This window comes from Nothoprocta perdicaria, unplaced genomic scaffold (genome assembly GCF_003342845.1).
Source record: "Nothoprocta perdicaria isolate Ctin4 unplaced genomic scaffold, notPer1 scaffold_77, whole genome shotgun sequence".
Lineage (NCBI taxonomy): Eukaryota > Metazoa > Chordata > Aves > Tinamiformes > Tinamidae > Nothoprocta > Nothoprocta perdicaria.
Window position 1 is genome coordinate 3,274,591 of NW_020456054.1, and position 15,279 is coordinate 3,289,869.

The following is a 15,279-nucleotide window of genomic DNA, read 5'->3' on the forward strand; positions in this document are numbered from 1 at the left end:
AGGAAAGGAAAGGAAAGGAAAGGAAAGGAAAGGAAAGGAAAGGAAAGGAAAGGAAAGGAAAGGAAAGGAAAGGAAAGGAAAGGAAAGGAAAGGAACTGTGGTCACTGTGTGGAAGTGGGGATGTGCATGGATTTTAGTGCAGGTGATCATATGAAAAGCTGTGCACTTCACTGGCAGTTTCCCCTGCCTATCTCCATGCTGCCACAGCTAACCTGCTGCTCCAGCCCAGCCTGGCAATGCAGTGACTGCGCTATAGGCTACAGGCTCTGGAAAGGGAAAAATGGCATAGAGATTACTTTCTAGTAACAGTATAAAAACAAGAATGAAGCAGCTTACATTCCTCAGTCACAAACATCATTTCCTTTCAGACCTAAGTAACTGTTTTTTTTGACTTCTGGTTAAAAATACATGATCTTTAATTTTAACTATTGCTACTTAAAGCAAAAGAGGCCAGTAGTAAATCACTGTAACCAAGAAGTTCATTTAGTTCTCTGTAAATACTGATGGGGCTGATGGGGCTTTTGGTACAACAGTCATACAGCTGAATATTTTACCTTCTTCTAGGCCCCCCCGACCTGTAACCAGCATGAACGATACGCTCTTCTCCCACTCTGTTCCCTCAGGAAGTCCTTTTGCAAACCGAAGGTGAGTTCCTATCCTGACTTYATTAACTAACAGATTTGAGCAGAGAAATGCCTCAGTCGTTTTGGACAGACACCCACATATCAGCTTCAGACTGCTTGATGGAGAGGTGAAGTTAGGACACCCCACAGCCCACCCCAGGGTTCAGTGCTCATTTGAACTCCGAAGCCCCATTAAATGTGCTCAGGTGCAACCTAGATGTCTTCCAACAGGGGTGGGAAATGGGCAGTTGGTGAGAAGCCATTTTGCAGCACTGTAGGGATAGAAGCTGGATCCCACATGGCCATTYCTGCTGGGAAGGCCCCTATGGAGCTTTGCAGCACCGAGCGGAGCCTCCTCCGCAGGCCTGCCCACCTGGAGCAGTACAGGCCCAGGGACGTATCGTCAGCCCACGTTCTCCCCTGTATCTCAGGGGAGTTTAGCCTGCTCACTCCTGCAGCCCTGCAGTTTTCAGTGCCTGAGCTAGCCCAGCCAGCACAGCACAACCCAGCCTTGGGTCCTTTACCTGCTCTTAATGCCTAGAAAGAACTGGGAGGGAATGGACTGAAGTTTAGGTCGTATCACAAGTGCAAATGAAATACATATATCACTGAGAGATACTTGGGAGAACTTTGAAGAAAGATTTTTTTGAAGAAAAAAAATCCCCTCAATATATGCTGCACATCTGAATGTGTGTAATTTTTATTTCCATTATGTGCATCCTGATTAAATAAATATGGCCATAACAGCTGGTATGTGATGTGCAGAACATAGGAGAGAGAAAATGTGCTCATTGGTGCTGTCAATCGTCAAGAAGCACACCCAGGAGCAGTCCTCCCTAACCAGGAGAATGATTCAAATTCAGTCCTGAATTTTGTAGTATAATCTAGTGTAGTTTGTTTCAGTACTAAATAAAAATCTTGTGTTAATAAGTTTTGAAGTCTTCGTATGAAATGTATTCATCCTGCAGACCAATTTTGAGAAGTGCCCCTGTGCTTGCCTGCTGTCCTGAAGGTATCAGTATATTGGTTATAAGATCATGTTACAGGTTTCTCCAATGCAATGTAATTGCAGTAGTATTGGTGCTGACTCTTATTTTTTCTGGCCCAGTGATGTATTTTCAACCCTTATTGATACTTGGCAAATAAGATAACCTCAGAAGATAATCATTCAGCCAATGGGGTTTTCCATTTGGGAAGGATTTTAAGATAGCAAGACTTCCTAACTCCAGTTAAACCTCACTTCCATGAAAGACTGCAAGAGAGAAAGAATAGTCGTGGTGTGAGGTGTCCCTTCAGGAAATGAGGTAGCTAAGAGTGGCCAGAGCAGAGAAAAGCTCTTCCTTTTCCCAAAGGAAAGGTGCTCACAGCTAAGTATGTACATTTTGGCTCACACAGCCAACATATGTGTGTGGCATCCACTAACTGTTGCACCCCATCCATGTAAGCCTACACATAGATGAGATGTCAGAAAAATAACTTTTTGCTGTATTGAGGAAGATACATGATATGTCTTCCTGGGTGCATTTTACTGCTTGGTTCCTGCTGTGTGTCCATGCTTAAGTGTTCCCAAATAATCAAGCACAAGCTCTGAGCATGCATGGCTATTTTTAATCCCCATAACAAATGCACAGCATAACGCACTGCAATATCTTTTAAAGAGAGGACATTTTGTACTACTGCTTTGATTTATGGACCTTGCTGGGGGTAATAAACTCTCACTGCCCCAAAGCAGCCCCCACAACTCAATCTGCAGCCTGTATAGACAGCGAGACTGGCRAGTTTGTTGCAGGATACTGGATCCCATGTGCCAGAGCAAGCCAGGAGAACCTCTCATGGTGCCTCCAAGACAGGTCATTAAGAGCAACGTAGACRTAATTGTTATTCCTGTGTGTCCCTAAGGAGATCCTGTGTTCCTTCAGAAAACAATGAATTTAAAAAATAGGTTAGGCACCTACAGCAAGGTTTATAGTAGTACCTACCTTGATATTTGTTTGGTTTTATCTACCTTGCTACTTGTTTGGTTTTGCATATAAAAATATCCTGGCTATGTTATTTCTATGTTCTTTAGCAATTAAAGATACTGTCTTTAACTGTCAGGATTAARTGTAGATAATTCCTGAGCCACAAATACTCCTTTTCTCTGAGAACAAGGGCTGCCTGATGGAGAAACCTTCTAAAGGCAGGAGATACTAGAGAAAAGACTCAGACCGATGGTAGCCAGACTTCCTTATATATGTGTACAGCAAAACATCCTTATAGAGCAAAATGTTTCCGTAGGGCTGTGGTCCATTCTCACCATTTTTAGAGTTGACAGTAYCCTGAGATATAAAACAATGCTCTATATTAAAAGCTATTTTAACTTTTATTTCATCACCCCAGTGGGATTTCAAATATATCACARATCATTCACATTACTTTTATTTTGAACACTCATAAATATAAATTGATTTTTTTTAATGAAAGAAACAGCCAAATCTGTATTCTTCCTCTGTGATTAGAAATTGTATTTATGGTACTGGATGYGGTCTGAACAGGCGACTCGCTGTATTTTCGGGGGTATTAACAAGGTCTCCTTGTTTGACTCATTCAGGTTACTTGGGGGTGTAAATGCAGCCAGTCCTGTGGCTGATGAGCACTCTCTTATAAAGCTGTATGTAAATCAGCTTCACAACAATCCACGGTCAGTATGAGAGCACTAACCCACTAATTGCTGTAGTTCTGTAGCTCACGCACTCAATCATTAGCAATTCTGCTAAACTACTAAGCACATTCCTAAAGGAGGCTCTGATGGGCTAGAGGATTTTCTATGGCTTTAATTAATCTTTTGATTAGGCTTCCTGCCGGCTGCGGGCTTTGCCAACTTCTCTTGCTTTTGCACAGCACAAATCTTTCATTTTACCTTTCCACTTAGGATTACAGTTAATATTATGTATCTGGAGGAAATGGGAAGCATTTTTTYCTTGAAAACCAAAAAGTGCACCTTTCTGTTTTCATTTTTAGTGCACGACTTGCCTGTCCCACCCCTAACAGAGGCAGGAAGGAGGCTCGCACAGCAGCTAGTTGGAAGCCATCCCAGGTCTCGCAGCCTGGTGGCTTCTCTTTTTCCACGGTTCTTGCTGCTGMTGATTACCATTCTGCAGCTTGCCCCACTTGCCAGCAGCCTGCCCAACACCACGCTCATTTGCTTTCCCAAATAGCCACAGCTAGGAGTAAATCCTACTAAAGCCAATGAAGGTTTGCCATTAACTTAGGGAGTCTGGAATATGGTTATCTTGTCCTTTTCCCCCAATCTGTCTCGTCTTAGTGATCTAAAATCTCCTATTTCATTTTGCATAAAAGATGTGTGCAGTAGGATGARAACAGCTCCCTCCTTTTGTGTGTGTGTGTGAAGTGTAATGACATTTCTTTTTTTTCATTAGTCCTTGAACAGTTCCTGTAATTTAGTATGTACAGAGACCAAGGTACTTTCCTCCTAAATATCAACTTCTTCAATCTATATTAGGCTAATAATAAAATCTTCATTCATTCTTGTAGGATTTACTATTATTATTACCCTGGGAAAATCAGGCCTCATTATTGGAAGCCCACTTTTATATATATATATATATATATATATATATATATAGGATCATATATTGTAGAAACAGACTTGACAGCTCTGTTTGTAGTTCTGCTGATTTTATGTTAAATGTTCCATGATTCATGTTTAGATAAAAATTACACAATCTGAGAGTAAAATGTCTAGCTGAACACAAGCAACACTAGCAGCTCTACAGGCTGAGTTTTTCACTGCAGACGATGTGTGCTGCAATCGAGTTCAGAGGTTCCAGGGAGCTTCAAAGACAGATTTTGTGCAATTAAAATGTTTGTATGAACAGAATCGGCACAGGAGGGATCACTTGCTGCATGTTCAAGGTATTTATTTCTGAGAGTCTGGTCCCCACAAGATCCCGACCATTTGCAGTTTCCCCGTGTAGCAGGAATTGCTGCCTTCAGCACACCGAGCCACCCTGCTGCTGGAGACGATGCGGTACTGTAAGCTCAGCAAAATACTATCTTTTTTTCTAGATTCTTCAATGAAAAGGGAATCAAACTGGGGGAAAAAAAAAAGATTCTCGTTAAAGAGCTTTGGTAACCAGTGAAAAATGACAACAGATTGTGGGGAGCAGCTGAAAGGGGGTTGGACATTATATGTTATTTGCACTTTAGCTGAGTTGGAAGCACCAATTTAGGGTAGATGCATAGTTGTGCAAAGTTCAAAGGAGATCAGATCCAGTCTTTCCCTGAGATGCCTCTAGGTATCTACTTGCCTACTTCAAAAGCACAGTCCCTTTACAATTTCTCAGCTTGCTTTTCTTAGTTTCAGGCACCATGTCTGTAAGAGATCTTCTGCTAGGAGATTGCCAGAGTAGTTACAAATATTTCTAAATGTATACAGTGTGCAAATTGGTATCAACAAGAAGTTAGACCTAACTAGGTCCTTTACTTCCCTCTGTATAGCTCAAAAACAACTTCAAGGTATTTTATGTATATAGGAAAAAAAAATCTTCTCCCTAATCTCATTTCATTATCATCTGCTGGGCTGGCAGCTTATATATAACTAAAACCACAAGTCCTGTATTTTTTTTTATTGTACCTAATATTCAGTTTTCAGTCTTGCTTGTTTTTGTGATCTCTGTTTATCTAGAGGGCAGCAGAATAGGAGAATATTACTACAGCGTAGGTAAGGCCTTACAAACTCAATGTGCTGGATATGCTACATCAAAACAAGTGAATTGAGCCTTGAAGAAAACTGCTATCCAGTCAAAAAGGAAAACTACCCCCTGCTGAATTAACTTTTTTTTTCCCTTTATTTGGATCCCTTTGTTCTCCAGTTGCAGTCTGTGAAGCTCCTTTTAGGCTACCATAGCAGAGGCTAAAACCTCTTTCTCTCTCTTCGTAAATCCCTTTAAACCATCTTATCATAGGGTTCATGGTGGGATAAAATAAAACAAGGTTTTTACCTGCATTTTTCTAAGCACCCTCCATAGCCAATAAATTTAGTTCTTCTGAAGAAGGAATAAACTGGAATGAACAGAGTGATACAGCATCTTCTGATGTCTTTTAAGAATGTAGTAGACTTGCATGTGGTCTTTGTAGGTTATTTTCTCAACAAAATGAGAATCCTCTGTATTTTAGTGGCAAGCATTTTGCCTRCTAATGGAAAGGTCTATACATCTGATTTTGGTAGCTAGGTAGACTCTAAAGAGGGTACAAGGTTTACATTGGTAYTGTTAGATCTACATCTTTGTAGACATCTGCTCAGAACTGGTGGGTTTGTCTATTATTTTGATTGAGAAATTATTCTTTGGCAGCTCATTTTAACAGGATTGTATCTTAAAAAGATATGTTGTGGTTAGCAGAACTCAGAGAATTTCACTGTGGTTTGAAAATATAAGTCATTATCCAAAGCAATCTCTGAATCATTAGCTATAATTTGGGGGATTTATGGGGGATGTAGGAGGTAGGAAGGATGGTTAAAAGCAGAAACAAGGACAAAGATCTGAGAGATTATACAACTGGCAGCCTAACCTTGATATCCAAAGATACTGAAATTCTGAAACAATTAGCACCTGAAGGATAATAAGCCAAGGAGAAATAGCTAATGTGGATTTGTCAAGAATAAATTATGTCAAACCAACCTAATTCCTGTCATTGGCAGAATGACTGGTCCACTGGGTAAAAAAGAAAGAGCAGCTGCTAAGTATCTTGACCTTAAAAAGACTTTGGACATAGTCCCAGATGACACTTTCAGATGTACCCGAAGGAAATGTGGACTAGGATAAATTAGCATGAGGTCAATGAACAAGTGTTTGAAAATCAGTAATTAATTTTTTGGTAGCTCACTGTCAGTCTTACTAGAAATACTGTAGAAGAGTACCTTGCTGTCATGGTGAATCAGGAATTAATTCAAGTTCGCACCAAGATTGTTAGATTGAGTCTGAATCTGGGGTCAAGTGACAAGTTCTTGTCCACGTTAGAATGAGGAGGCATCTGCCCAGATCCAGCATGAGGCTCAGTCCTGCAGCAGAGTGAGAGAGGCCACAGACCAAACCTCAAAAAACTTTAGAAAATATTACTGCTTAGAAAAGGCTGAGAGATCTAAAGTTCAATTAAGCTACTAAGAAGGAAGAGGAAACAAGACACAATAACAACTGCCCAAGAGGCAAAGTCTTCCCACCCTACCCAATTTATTTCTAGGTTATGGGGGAGCAGAACTTACAGCTGATAGGGCACCATCACACTGCAGTTTTTGAAAGCAAAGCACAAAATCTGCACTRAGTCTCCAGATTTCACTTTACTTTTACTTTACTTTTTTACTTCACTTTACTTTTTTACTTTACTACCTTTACTTAAGAGCTGAGCACTGYAATTTTAGCTACTATGGCATACAGTGCCCCTTTCTTTTCTCTAACTAGGAAGAAAATACAGTGAAAAAAATGTACATGACATGGAGCRTGTTTATCTGTGTGCATGATGCTTCTAGAGAAGTCGGACACACAGAGCATCACGGTGGACATCATAGAAATGAGGTGGTATCATTCATAYTTCTGTAGAAAAGAGCTCAGTGCAGCATCTGCMCAYACACACACASAGRGACCCGTGTGAACACACATCTAAGTGCACAGGCACATGCATCCCACACACTGGTTTGTCTAATCAAAGCTATTTACAGTAGCAGTGGCCAGGCCAAAAAATAAAAGTGAATCATTTTTAAAAAGAGGAATATATTCTAAAAAGAAGACCAAAACAAAAAATGCTGTAGCGTGAAAGAAAAACTAACAATTTAATCTCTCTGTTTTGAGTCAGTTATCTTAAAAATGATTAAATAAGTACTTTAATAGTGAGAAATAAGCAGTTACTGTAATCCATTAAATACTGTAATTACAAAAAACAAGAGACACTGTGAAATCACAAAAGAAAAGTCTGACATGACAGATGATGAAAAATGTGGGGTTTTTTTTGATTTACCAAAATACAATGCTTTCTCAAAATTAAATTGGTGTAATCTATCATTGCGTGTAAATAAGTACATTTCCATAGATTATAGAAGTGATCATATGGCAAATACAGAGAAAAGCTGCTCAGCTGCTCAGATGAAGCTTCTGCAGCTTGAAAGCTGCATTTCAGATATCAGTTACCCCAGACTCCACCTGGAGACTTCGTAAGCCTTCAGCTTTCCATTAGGAAGAGAAACACATTTTGGTTTGCCTTTGTTATAGGGAAGCCTTTTTAGTTTTCTTCTGGAGAACAAGAAAACCCAAATTCACAATTTTGCATTTTCTGAAGGTTTCTATAATTTTTGTGAAGCTTTATTTTGTTTTTCCATGGTGCCAGGCTTTTGAATGAGTTTCTCCAACCTCTGTTGTGTAATATATTTCCAGCCTCTCTGTTTACCCTCTTCTAAGTTTACCTGTCTTATTAACTAGCTCTCCTTACAAGAATACTGAAGTAGAGCAGAGCAAACTGCTGGCTAGGGCTGCTCCAGCTTTCTTGAAAGGCAAAGGGTAAGTTAAAGAGAGAGTATGCACCCAGCTTGCACTAACACAGCTAAACAAAACCTTTTCCTCCTTTTCCCTGCTTTTAATATATCCTATAAACATCTTTCCCGAAAAAAAAATCAGAATAACCAATTAACTAACTGCGCTAAGTAAGGCATGTTTAAATATATTTATGTATACCTGGATGTGTGAGGTCTTCGTCAAACGCTTCTGAGAAAATCTAACTTAGGCTTTCAGTATGTTAATCATCTATGTAAGGGATGTATATTTAGTGTAAGTACACTATATATAAATAATATATTAAAGCAAAAACAACTGACCTCACAAGCTGGGTTTTTTTTTAAAAAAAAAAAAAAAGATTTTATACAACTCCAGTCCATGGCCTGCTCTTGCATTTCATTGGTATCAGTGGCTGGCTCCGTAACTGAGTTGGATTCTACCATCCTAAGCCATTATTTAATATATAAATTGCAATAGTAGCAAAATAATTTCTTGTACGTGGTATTTTTTTCTACGAACACTTAATGATTCGCTCCTAAAATCCCGTTTCACAGTCTTACTTGCTCCTGCTTTCTCTGTTTATTTCTCCTGTGTCTGTCCGGACTGCCCCGTCTGTCCCCCAACCCCGTTCCAGGTTACAGTACAGGCTCGATGTTGCAGACAGGCTGGCCGATGAACATGTACTCATCGGGTTGTATGTCAACATGCTCCAGAGCAACCCCGCACGGTTAGTGCAGGTTTGGCACCTTTGGGGAACCCAGCAGAGGGACGTTGGTCGGCCAAATTCACCCACTTTTTCCTCGTGGCTTCAAGCTGCAGCAGCTCCTTAGGAGCATTACCCTAAAGGGAACGTGTATGCATATGGGGTATGTTCTCCCACATTTGGTGGATTGTGGCCATTGCTCGTACTCTTTCTAGTGATGTTAAGGAGCCAAGTAATGTGAATAACTGCTTAATTAAGAATGACCATGCAAGCTGATTGGGGATACTGTGCACTAGTCAGTACAAAGTCTTCATATAGCGAGGACTAGCAAACCCACCTTTTCAAGTAATTCATTTCTRAGGTGATTTTTGATACATAGTTTGTAGGTAACTAACGTGACCTTGCAAGTAAGAAGTGGTAATAGTATGCAAATAATGAGAATAACAGTAACAGGAAATTATTTATTGGGTCAGTGAAGAAAGGAGTTCATTYTACTTATTTTACTTACGTCAGGCAGTGTTTTTAAGTGACTTATGAATTGTTGAAATCTATACATAAATCTATACGTAAATCTATTTCCCGATACCTTTCGTTTGGCCTCAGGGATGACAGTTCTGAGAGTAGGTGCCTTGAACATAGCTGATGATTTCTGCCAGAGAAAACCCAGAATTTTATCTACTGATCAGACCCGCAGCACCAGCGCCTGCAGGTGATGGCCTGGTGGTGTGGCCCTGTGCCCCATGCTCTAGGTGACCCTGCGTGTGCAGGGGGCTTGGACTAGATGACCTCTGGAGGTCCCTCCCAACCTTGAACAGTCTGTGATTTTATGATTCTATGAAATGCAAGTGGAAGGAGAACCTCTACCCGTCAGGCCTGCTCCTGCAGAGAGATGGTGAGAGGTGTCCTGCATGGCCCTGGAAGGCCACACACAGTGCAATGCTTGTGGTGAAACTGCAGCCGGGATGGTTTTTGGCCATAAGGAACCCTCCGGCTTTCCCTGMCGCCGTGACAGTGTATTTCCCAGGTTAGGCTCTTCTACATGYAAAAGGCCAACTTCTGGGAGTTTTGCAAAATCCACTTTCTGCAGTTTTGCAAAATCCACTTCTGCACGTAGCTGCAGATGAAAGTGAGGGCAAGTTGGGTTGTAACTATGCACAGAGGAGAAAAGAGGCTGTTCTTGTTGAGCATCTCCCTCTCTCCTCTGTGTCCCACTGGAATCTGCCAGTAGGGAAAAAAAAAATAGTTTGTAGCAAGAAAAATGAAAATWAAAAAAAAATGAAATCATTTTGAAGGGGAATTTCATTCTTCCTGAAGCACTACCAGGAAGCAGGTTTCTTTAGTAGCATTTACATTGTAGCTGTGAAAACAAGCAGACKAGGCCTATGTTTAGATCAGTGCCCAGTCATGACTGAAGAGGACAGGAAACCACAACCCCTAGGTCAGGTAGGACGGGAAGAAGAAAATGTGGCCTTGCCTACTCAGTCCATATGGTTGTTCAGAGGTCCACAAAGACCTGGTTTAGAGGTGTTTTCCGATGCAGGTTTACCTCTGTCATGTCCAGGATTCCTTTAACTTCYGACAGGAGCACCAGTTGGTTCCCTCTGTGAGTGAGATCCTCATCTTTACTGCCTTCATTCTCAAAATTTTCTCAAAAATTGTTCAACCGGTTCCTTCACATTTTAGACCAACTCATAGTACATTGATATCTGTGTATGCATGCACAAATTACGCGACATAACATCTTTCAAATTTAATATATCTGACGGATGAATGGAGAATGGCTGATAATGGCCTTAATTGCTTAAATAGCTGATGCAAAGTACAGTACATAACRTCTGATTACTGACATTAAATCACTGCAGTCACAACATCCTCAATTWAAAGCAGTCTCAGTCATTTATATGAGATACCAATTAGATTTTGACAGAAACTTAACTGAGGGGGACAGCAGTGTTACTCATGCATCGAATTGCTCYGTTGCCTGCTGCTCTGCTGCAGTGAGGGGGACAGCAGAGTAAGGGGGTAGTTACATTTTGGGTCAGAATCCTTTCCTCTCTCCCTGCAAAACACCACGTATATACAGGCATGAGAGTCAAGGCATATTCCCAAGCAGCGCTAGCAATTCAGGTATGAGAAACACAGAGGCTGTAGCTGGACCTTCAGCTAAAAGGAAAATTTACAAAAATCTGTTGTGAGCATAATACATAGAAGTACCTTGACAGCCACAAAGTGACATCTCAAAAAAAAAAAAAAAAAAAAAAGTAATATTTTAGTAGTTACTGAATCAGCTTAATTTATGTTAGGTAATGATCAACCCGATATTGTCCAATTGTCCGTGGTGTCTTTTATCTTTTTTTTTTTTTCTATTTTAGGTGTTCCTTGTATTTAAATATGATTAAGTTGTTAGTTAATTTTCAATGATTATTTTTCATTTGCAGTTAGTTGATACTAAAACAAGCAGTTTTGGAAGTCTTGTYTGCCATCCATTACAGGCTAATAAGCTTTTAGACTTTAATACTGCAGATGAAATTTAGAAGCAAGAAGATAACTACTTCATTATTTATAGTAACCGTATGATTTTTAAAAAGTTACACTAATCCACATGCTTTGGTTGTTCTAATATTTATTTTATCATAGGAGACCCATATTGATATTTAATTTAGTTTAGTTTTAGTATCTGTCATTTGAGAAGGCTCTTTTTAATTGCAATTTGATTTCATTCATTTATGTTAGACACTTTATTTAGCTTTCAATATTAATTTTGCATATTTCATTTTTGTTCTTTTCAGCAGCAAAAATACATGAGACAAATAATAGGGTATTTTCATCCAATAGAAAGTTGATTTCTGATTTTTGGAGACATCATAGTATACCATGAAGAACTGGACTGAGTCATTTTTTGTACTATAAAGGTGCTGTGCTATTGCATGTTATTTCATCAGATACCAATCTTTTAGGGGAGAATGCATCATAGRTAAGTTAGAGAGGAAGGCAGCTCTGTCTTTGAACTAGCTGGTAACTTTTTTTGTGGGTTAGCTTAGAGTTGAAGTCTAAGTGCTTCRAAACACCTTAGACTTTTATTCTGAACCTCCCCTTGAGAGAGGAAAAGAATTCAAAGTAAACTACAGAGGAGCATCCAAACAATTTAAACATCACAGGTAAACCATCTTGAGAGTGCATTTGACAGGTTGACATAGTTTCAACATGGTACTTACAGCCTTATGTTTAGAGGCTACCCTTTATTTAGTCAATATTTTTCATAATAAATTCCCGCTAACTTATTACGTATTTATTAGTTAAGTGAAACCTTGAATTCTGTAGCAAAGAGCATATCAAGAAGATCACATAGCTTAATTTTATGAAAAAAATGGCATTTCAGTGGTTTTTCTGAACAGTGCTGACATAATTTTAAGAACATCACGGGACAGCAGTGCAAGGCACCTATTGCACAGGAGAGGCTAGTTTGACACACATAAAGAATGAGAAATTTCTGTGATCCTCTGGCACTCCTCCTCTCTTCACAGGCTGTCAAATTTTTGGTTCTTTGCCTGGAGCTTTAAGATCATATTTTATTCCTTTGAACTGCAAAATATTACACAGTTCAACTACAGCCTAAAAAAAGGAAGCCTTATATCCTATTGTACATGCAAGATTATTGGCAATCTACTCTGCGTGTGAGTTATAAAAATCCTGCCGGAGTTGTTATTGGCCATGATTGTAACGTCTTTAAAGAAATGGTCGCCAGTGGAGAAGCAGTGTTGAAAAAAATGTTTAACATTCAGAAAGAAAAAACCATCAGGAGCAGGATMCTTAAGCACTTTGATTGTGAAATGGAGAATTTCTTTAGAAATGGTGCCCTCTTTTGAGGGTTGGAAATCCTTCACATGTGTTTGTAGTATCTTAAAGCATGCGAGTATTTCACTTCATGTGTCCGTAAAGATACTGAAGTAAAACAGAAGTAAATTATAGCAAGCCAGAGCTCTGAGACATAAAAATTTTGGCATCCAAGGCAGTTCAAGACATTGCAGTCTGATATCCARACCTTGGGTAACCAAATTCAACACACTGAAATAGAGGTAGATATATTTTATGGTATTCACCTACACATAGATGTGTATCAAAGGCATTAGACAGTACATACAGGGATCATAGGAATCATCTGTGGTTTCATTCATGCACTAAGATCATTATTCTGAGGCTTAACTCAAATGTCACAACCATGTTGCAGATTGCTGTTATGCCAACAAGTGGGCCATAATCCATTACTTCTCCAGGGTGGATAATATGGTTGCACATTGCTGTACAAATGGGAACTGATGCTGAGTGCTTGCTGTTTCACAGACATCTGTTAGGATGTGATGACTTAGCCATTATGGAAAAAATGAAAATGAATTCTATTGCAATGAAATTAATCCTTATTGCCTGATTTTCATAATTTTAGATGTCTAAGAGTTACTTCTCTTTCTCACCTCATATCAGGCTGGTAGGTTGGGGTATGTAAGAAGTCCAGCTGTTTATTCAAAAAGTTTGGGAAACCACTTTTAGGTTGAGTCTTTCCAGAAAGTATGTTGTCTTCCTACCAGAGTCTGAGGAAGAGTAGAATTGAGTAATGAAGTTATGCATAAGTAAGGCTAAAAATGTAGTGCTTCTGTAGCACCTGAAGCCCTGTGCAGAACCTGCCTCACAAGCCTGGCTTACAGTGCAGAACCTGCCTCACAAGCCTGGCTTACAACAAAGGCCACTGTGCCTGATGTCTCCTAGTTTTGGAAACTTCATGTTTGTGGTCTCACAGGTTGTTGGTAGAGTGAGAAGATTAATTTGTCTCTTCCATTACCTCAGCAAGTCGTAACTCCCAAGCTTAGTTTAATCATCAGTGAATATTAAGCACTGCTTGTCTTTCATATACAACTTCCAAATCCCATCAGAATTAATCAAGCCAGGCAAAAGCTGCACACAGCAGCTCCTTGAGGTTCCTGAGGATATGAACTCTCTGAGAAATGTGAAGAAATGCATTCTTTTTTTTTCCCATTGAAAGATGCTGATTCTTCAAAAGCAGGGCTTTGTACACAAAAGTACTTTTCAGTGCTGTTTTCATCTGGAAGGTTTCTGGGGTTCAAGACATGACTTCTGGCAAAGCTTAGAATCTAAGATGCCCAAGTCCAAAATAGCCCTTGTTTTGTGCTCTCCTTTGAGATATGAACTTAGTTCTGCAGCCACCAGGCGCCTGCCCTAATCAGCACGTGGCCATGGAGGCCTGTTTCTGTCGCCCTCCAGCCAAAACATCCAAACATTTTGAAGAAAAGAGGTCAGACTCACCTCTSTCTGGGATAGTCTGCCATGGTGTCCTATATTCCAAAGAGTAAAGCACCCTTCTCATCACCCAATCTCCTATTAGGGATTTCTTTTTTTTTCTTTTGTATGTACTAGAAGTACTGCAATATGGGATTCTAAAGATGCTACCTAGGGCTGAGTAAGTCTTAATACTCTTTTTTTTTAACTTTTTACTAGTTTTGGTAGTTCTTTGCAAACTTATAARTGTTTAGAAATAGTACAGGTTCCCACTTCATTATCTCTTCCCTACTAATTTGACAAAAAATAACCTCCATTTATTATAAAGGTGGCTGGCAAAGGTTTAACCCATAAGAAGTGTTGCCTCTGCTCTCTTAGAAAAAAAAAAGCAATTAATTGAAGTGTTTTAAAGCAATTGAGCATATTTCATGTAAGTTCTTACTTTTATTAGTATGTTTTTATTGAGATTCTACACATGATGAAAGCAGATTCCCTCCATAGATGTCAGTGTATGGTAGCAGATCTTCGCATCCTGACAGCATGAGAGGGCTCCAATTTAAAATCAGTAAGAAGATTGTGGTCACTGGTGTGCCATTTGGTGTTTCTCTGAAATCTTTACTCGTAAATATCAAGAAAGCAAGAGTAAAAGAGAAAGTCTGGTTAAAAATTCACAGAACAGTGGTTCTAAACCTGTGATCCACTAGCCTTTGGTAAGTGCCTCACACAATCGTCCTAAACTTGTTTTCTGATACAAATTTGACAAACCTTCTGGTTTTGACAATAAGAAATGCTGAAGTTCACAATAAGCTGTTTTCCAAAAAGCAGACAAAAGCAAGAAGTAAAATCAAGTGCTGGAGTAAAATGCTGAACACATCCCTGTGTGGACAGGGGAGCCAGGGGGCTGGTTGCATCCCGCCTGGCTCTGCCTGGGGCTCACAGGCTGCTGCTCTTTCCCTCTAAGGGAAGATGCTGCCTGGCCCCTAGAGTTGGCCCTACCAGAGAAATTCCCTGCCCACTTCTCCCCTTTGCTCAGTTAACACCAAGCATCTTGGCGATATTTTTCTTCTAAATTCTGCACGAAGGGTGTATGAATAGACATTATGGTGAAGCAGTGGTCGTTTTT

The 15,279-nt window shown here is 39.7% G+C and overlaps 1 protein-coding gene across 5 annotated transcripts in view; it reads left to right on the top strand.

Moving 5' to 3' along the window:
* The window catches only part of DTNA (dystrobrevin alpha), a 148,332-nt gene that overhangs the window by 106,337 nt on the left and 26,716 nt on the right, over window positions 1-15,279 (top strand). For 2 of the 5 annotated variants that reach the window (XM_026051604.1, XM_026051599.1), the window contains 3 exons: window positions 565-645; window positions 3,214-3,303; window positions 8,799-8,891. In XM_026051604.1, coding sequence (XP_025907389.1) covers window positions 565-645; window positions 3,214-3,303; window positions 8,799-8,891 — 264 coding nt within the window. The remainder of the gene's footprint in view (window positions 1-564; window positions 646-3,213; window positions 3,304-8,798; window positions 8,892-15,279) is intronic. The other 3 variants (XM_026051602.1, XM_026051603.1, XM_026051601.1) reach the window with 2 other exon arrangements.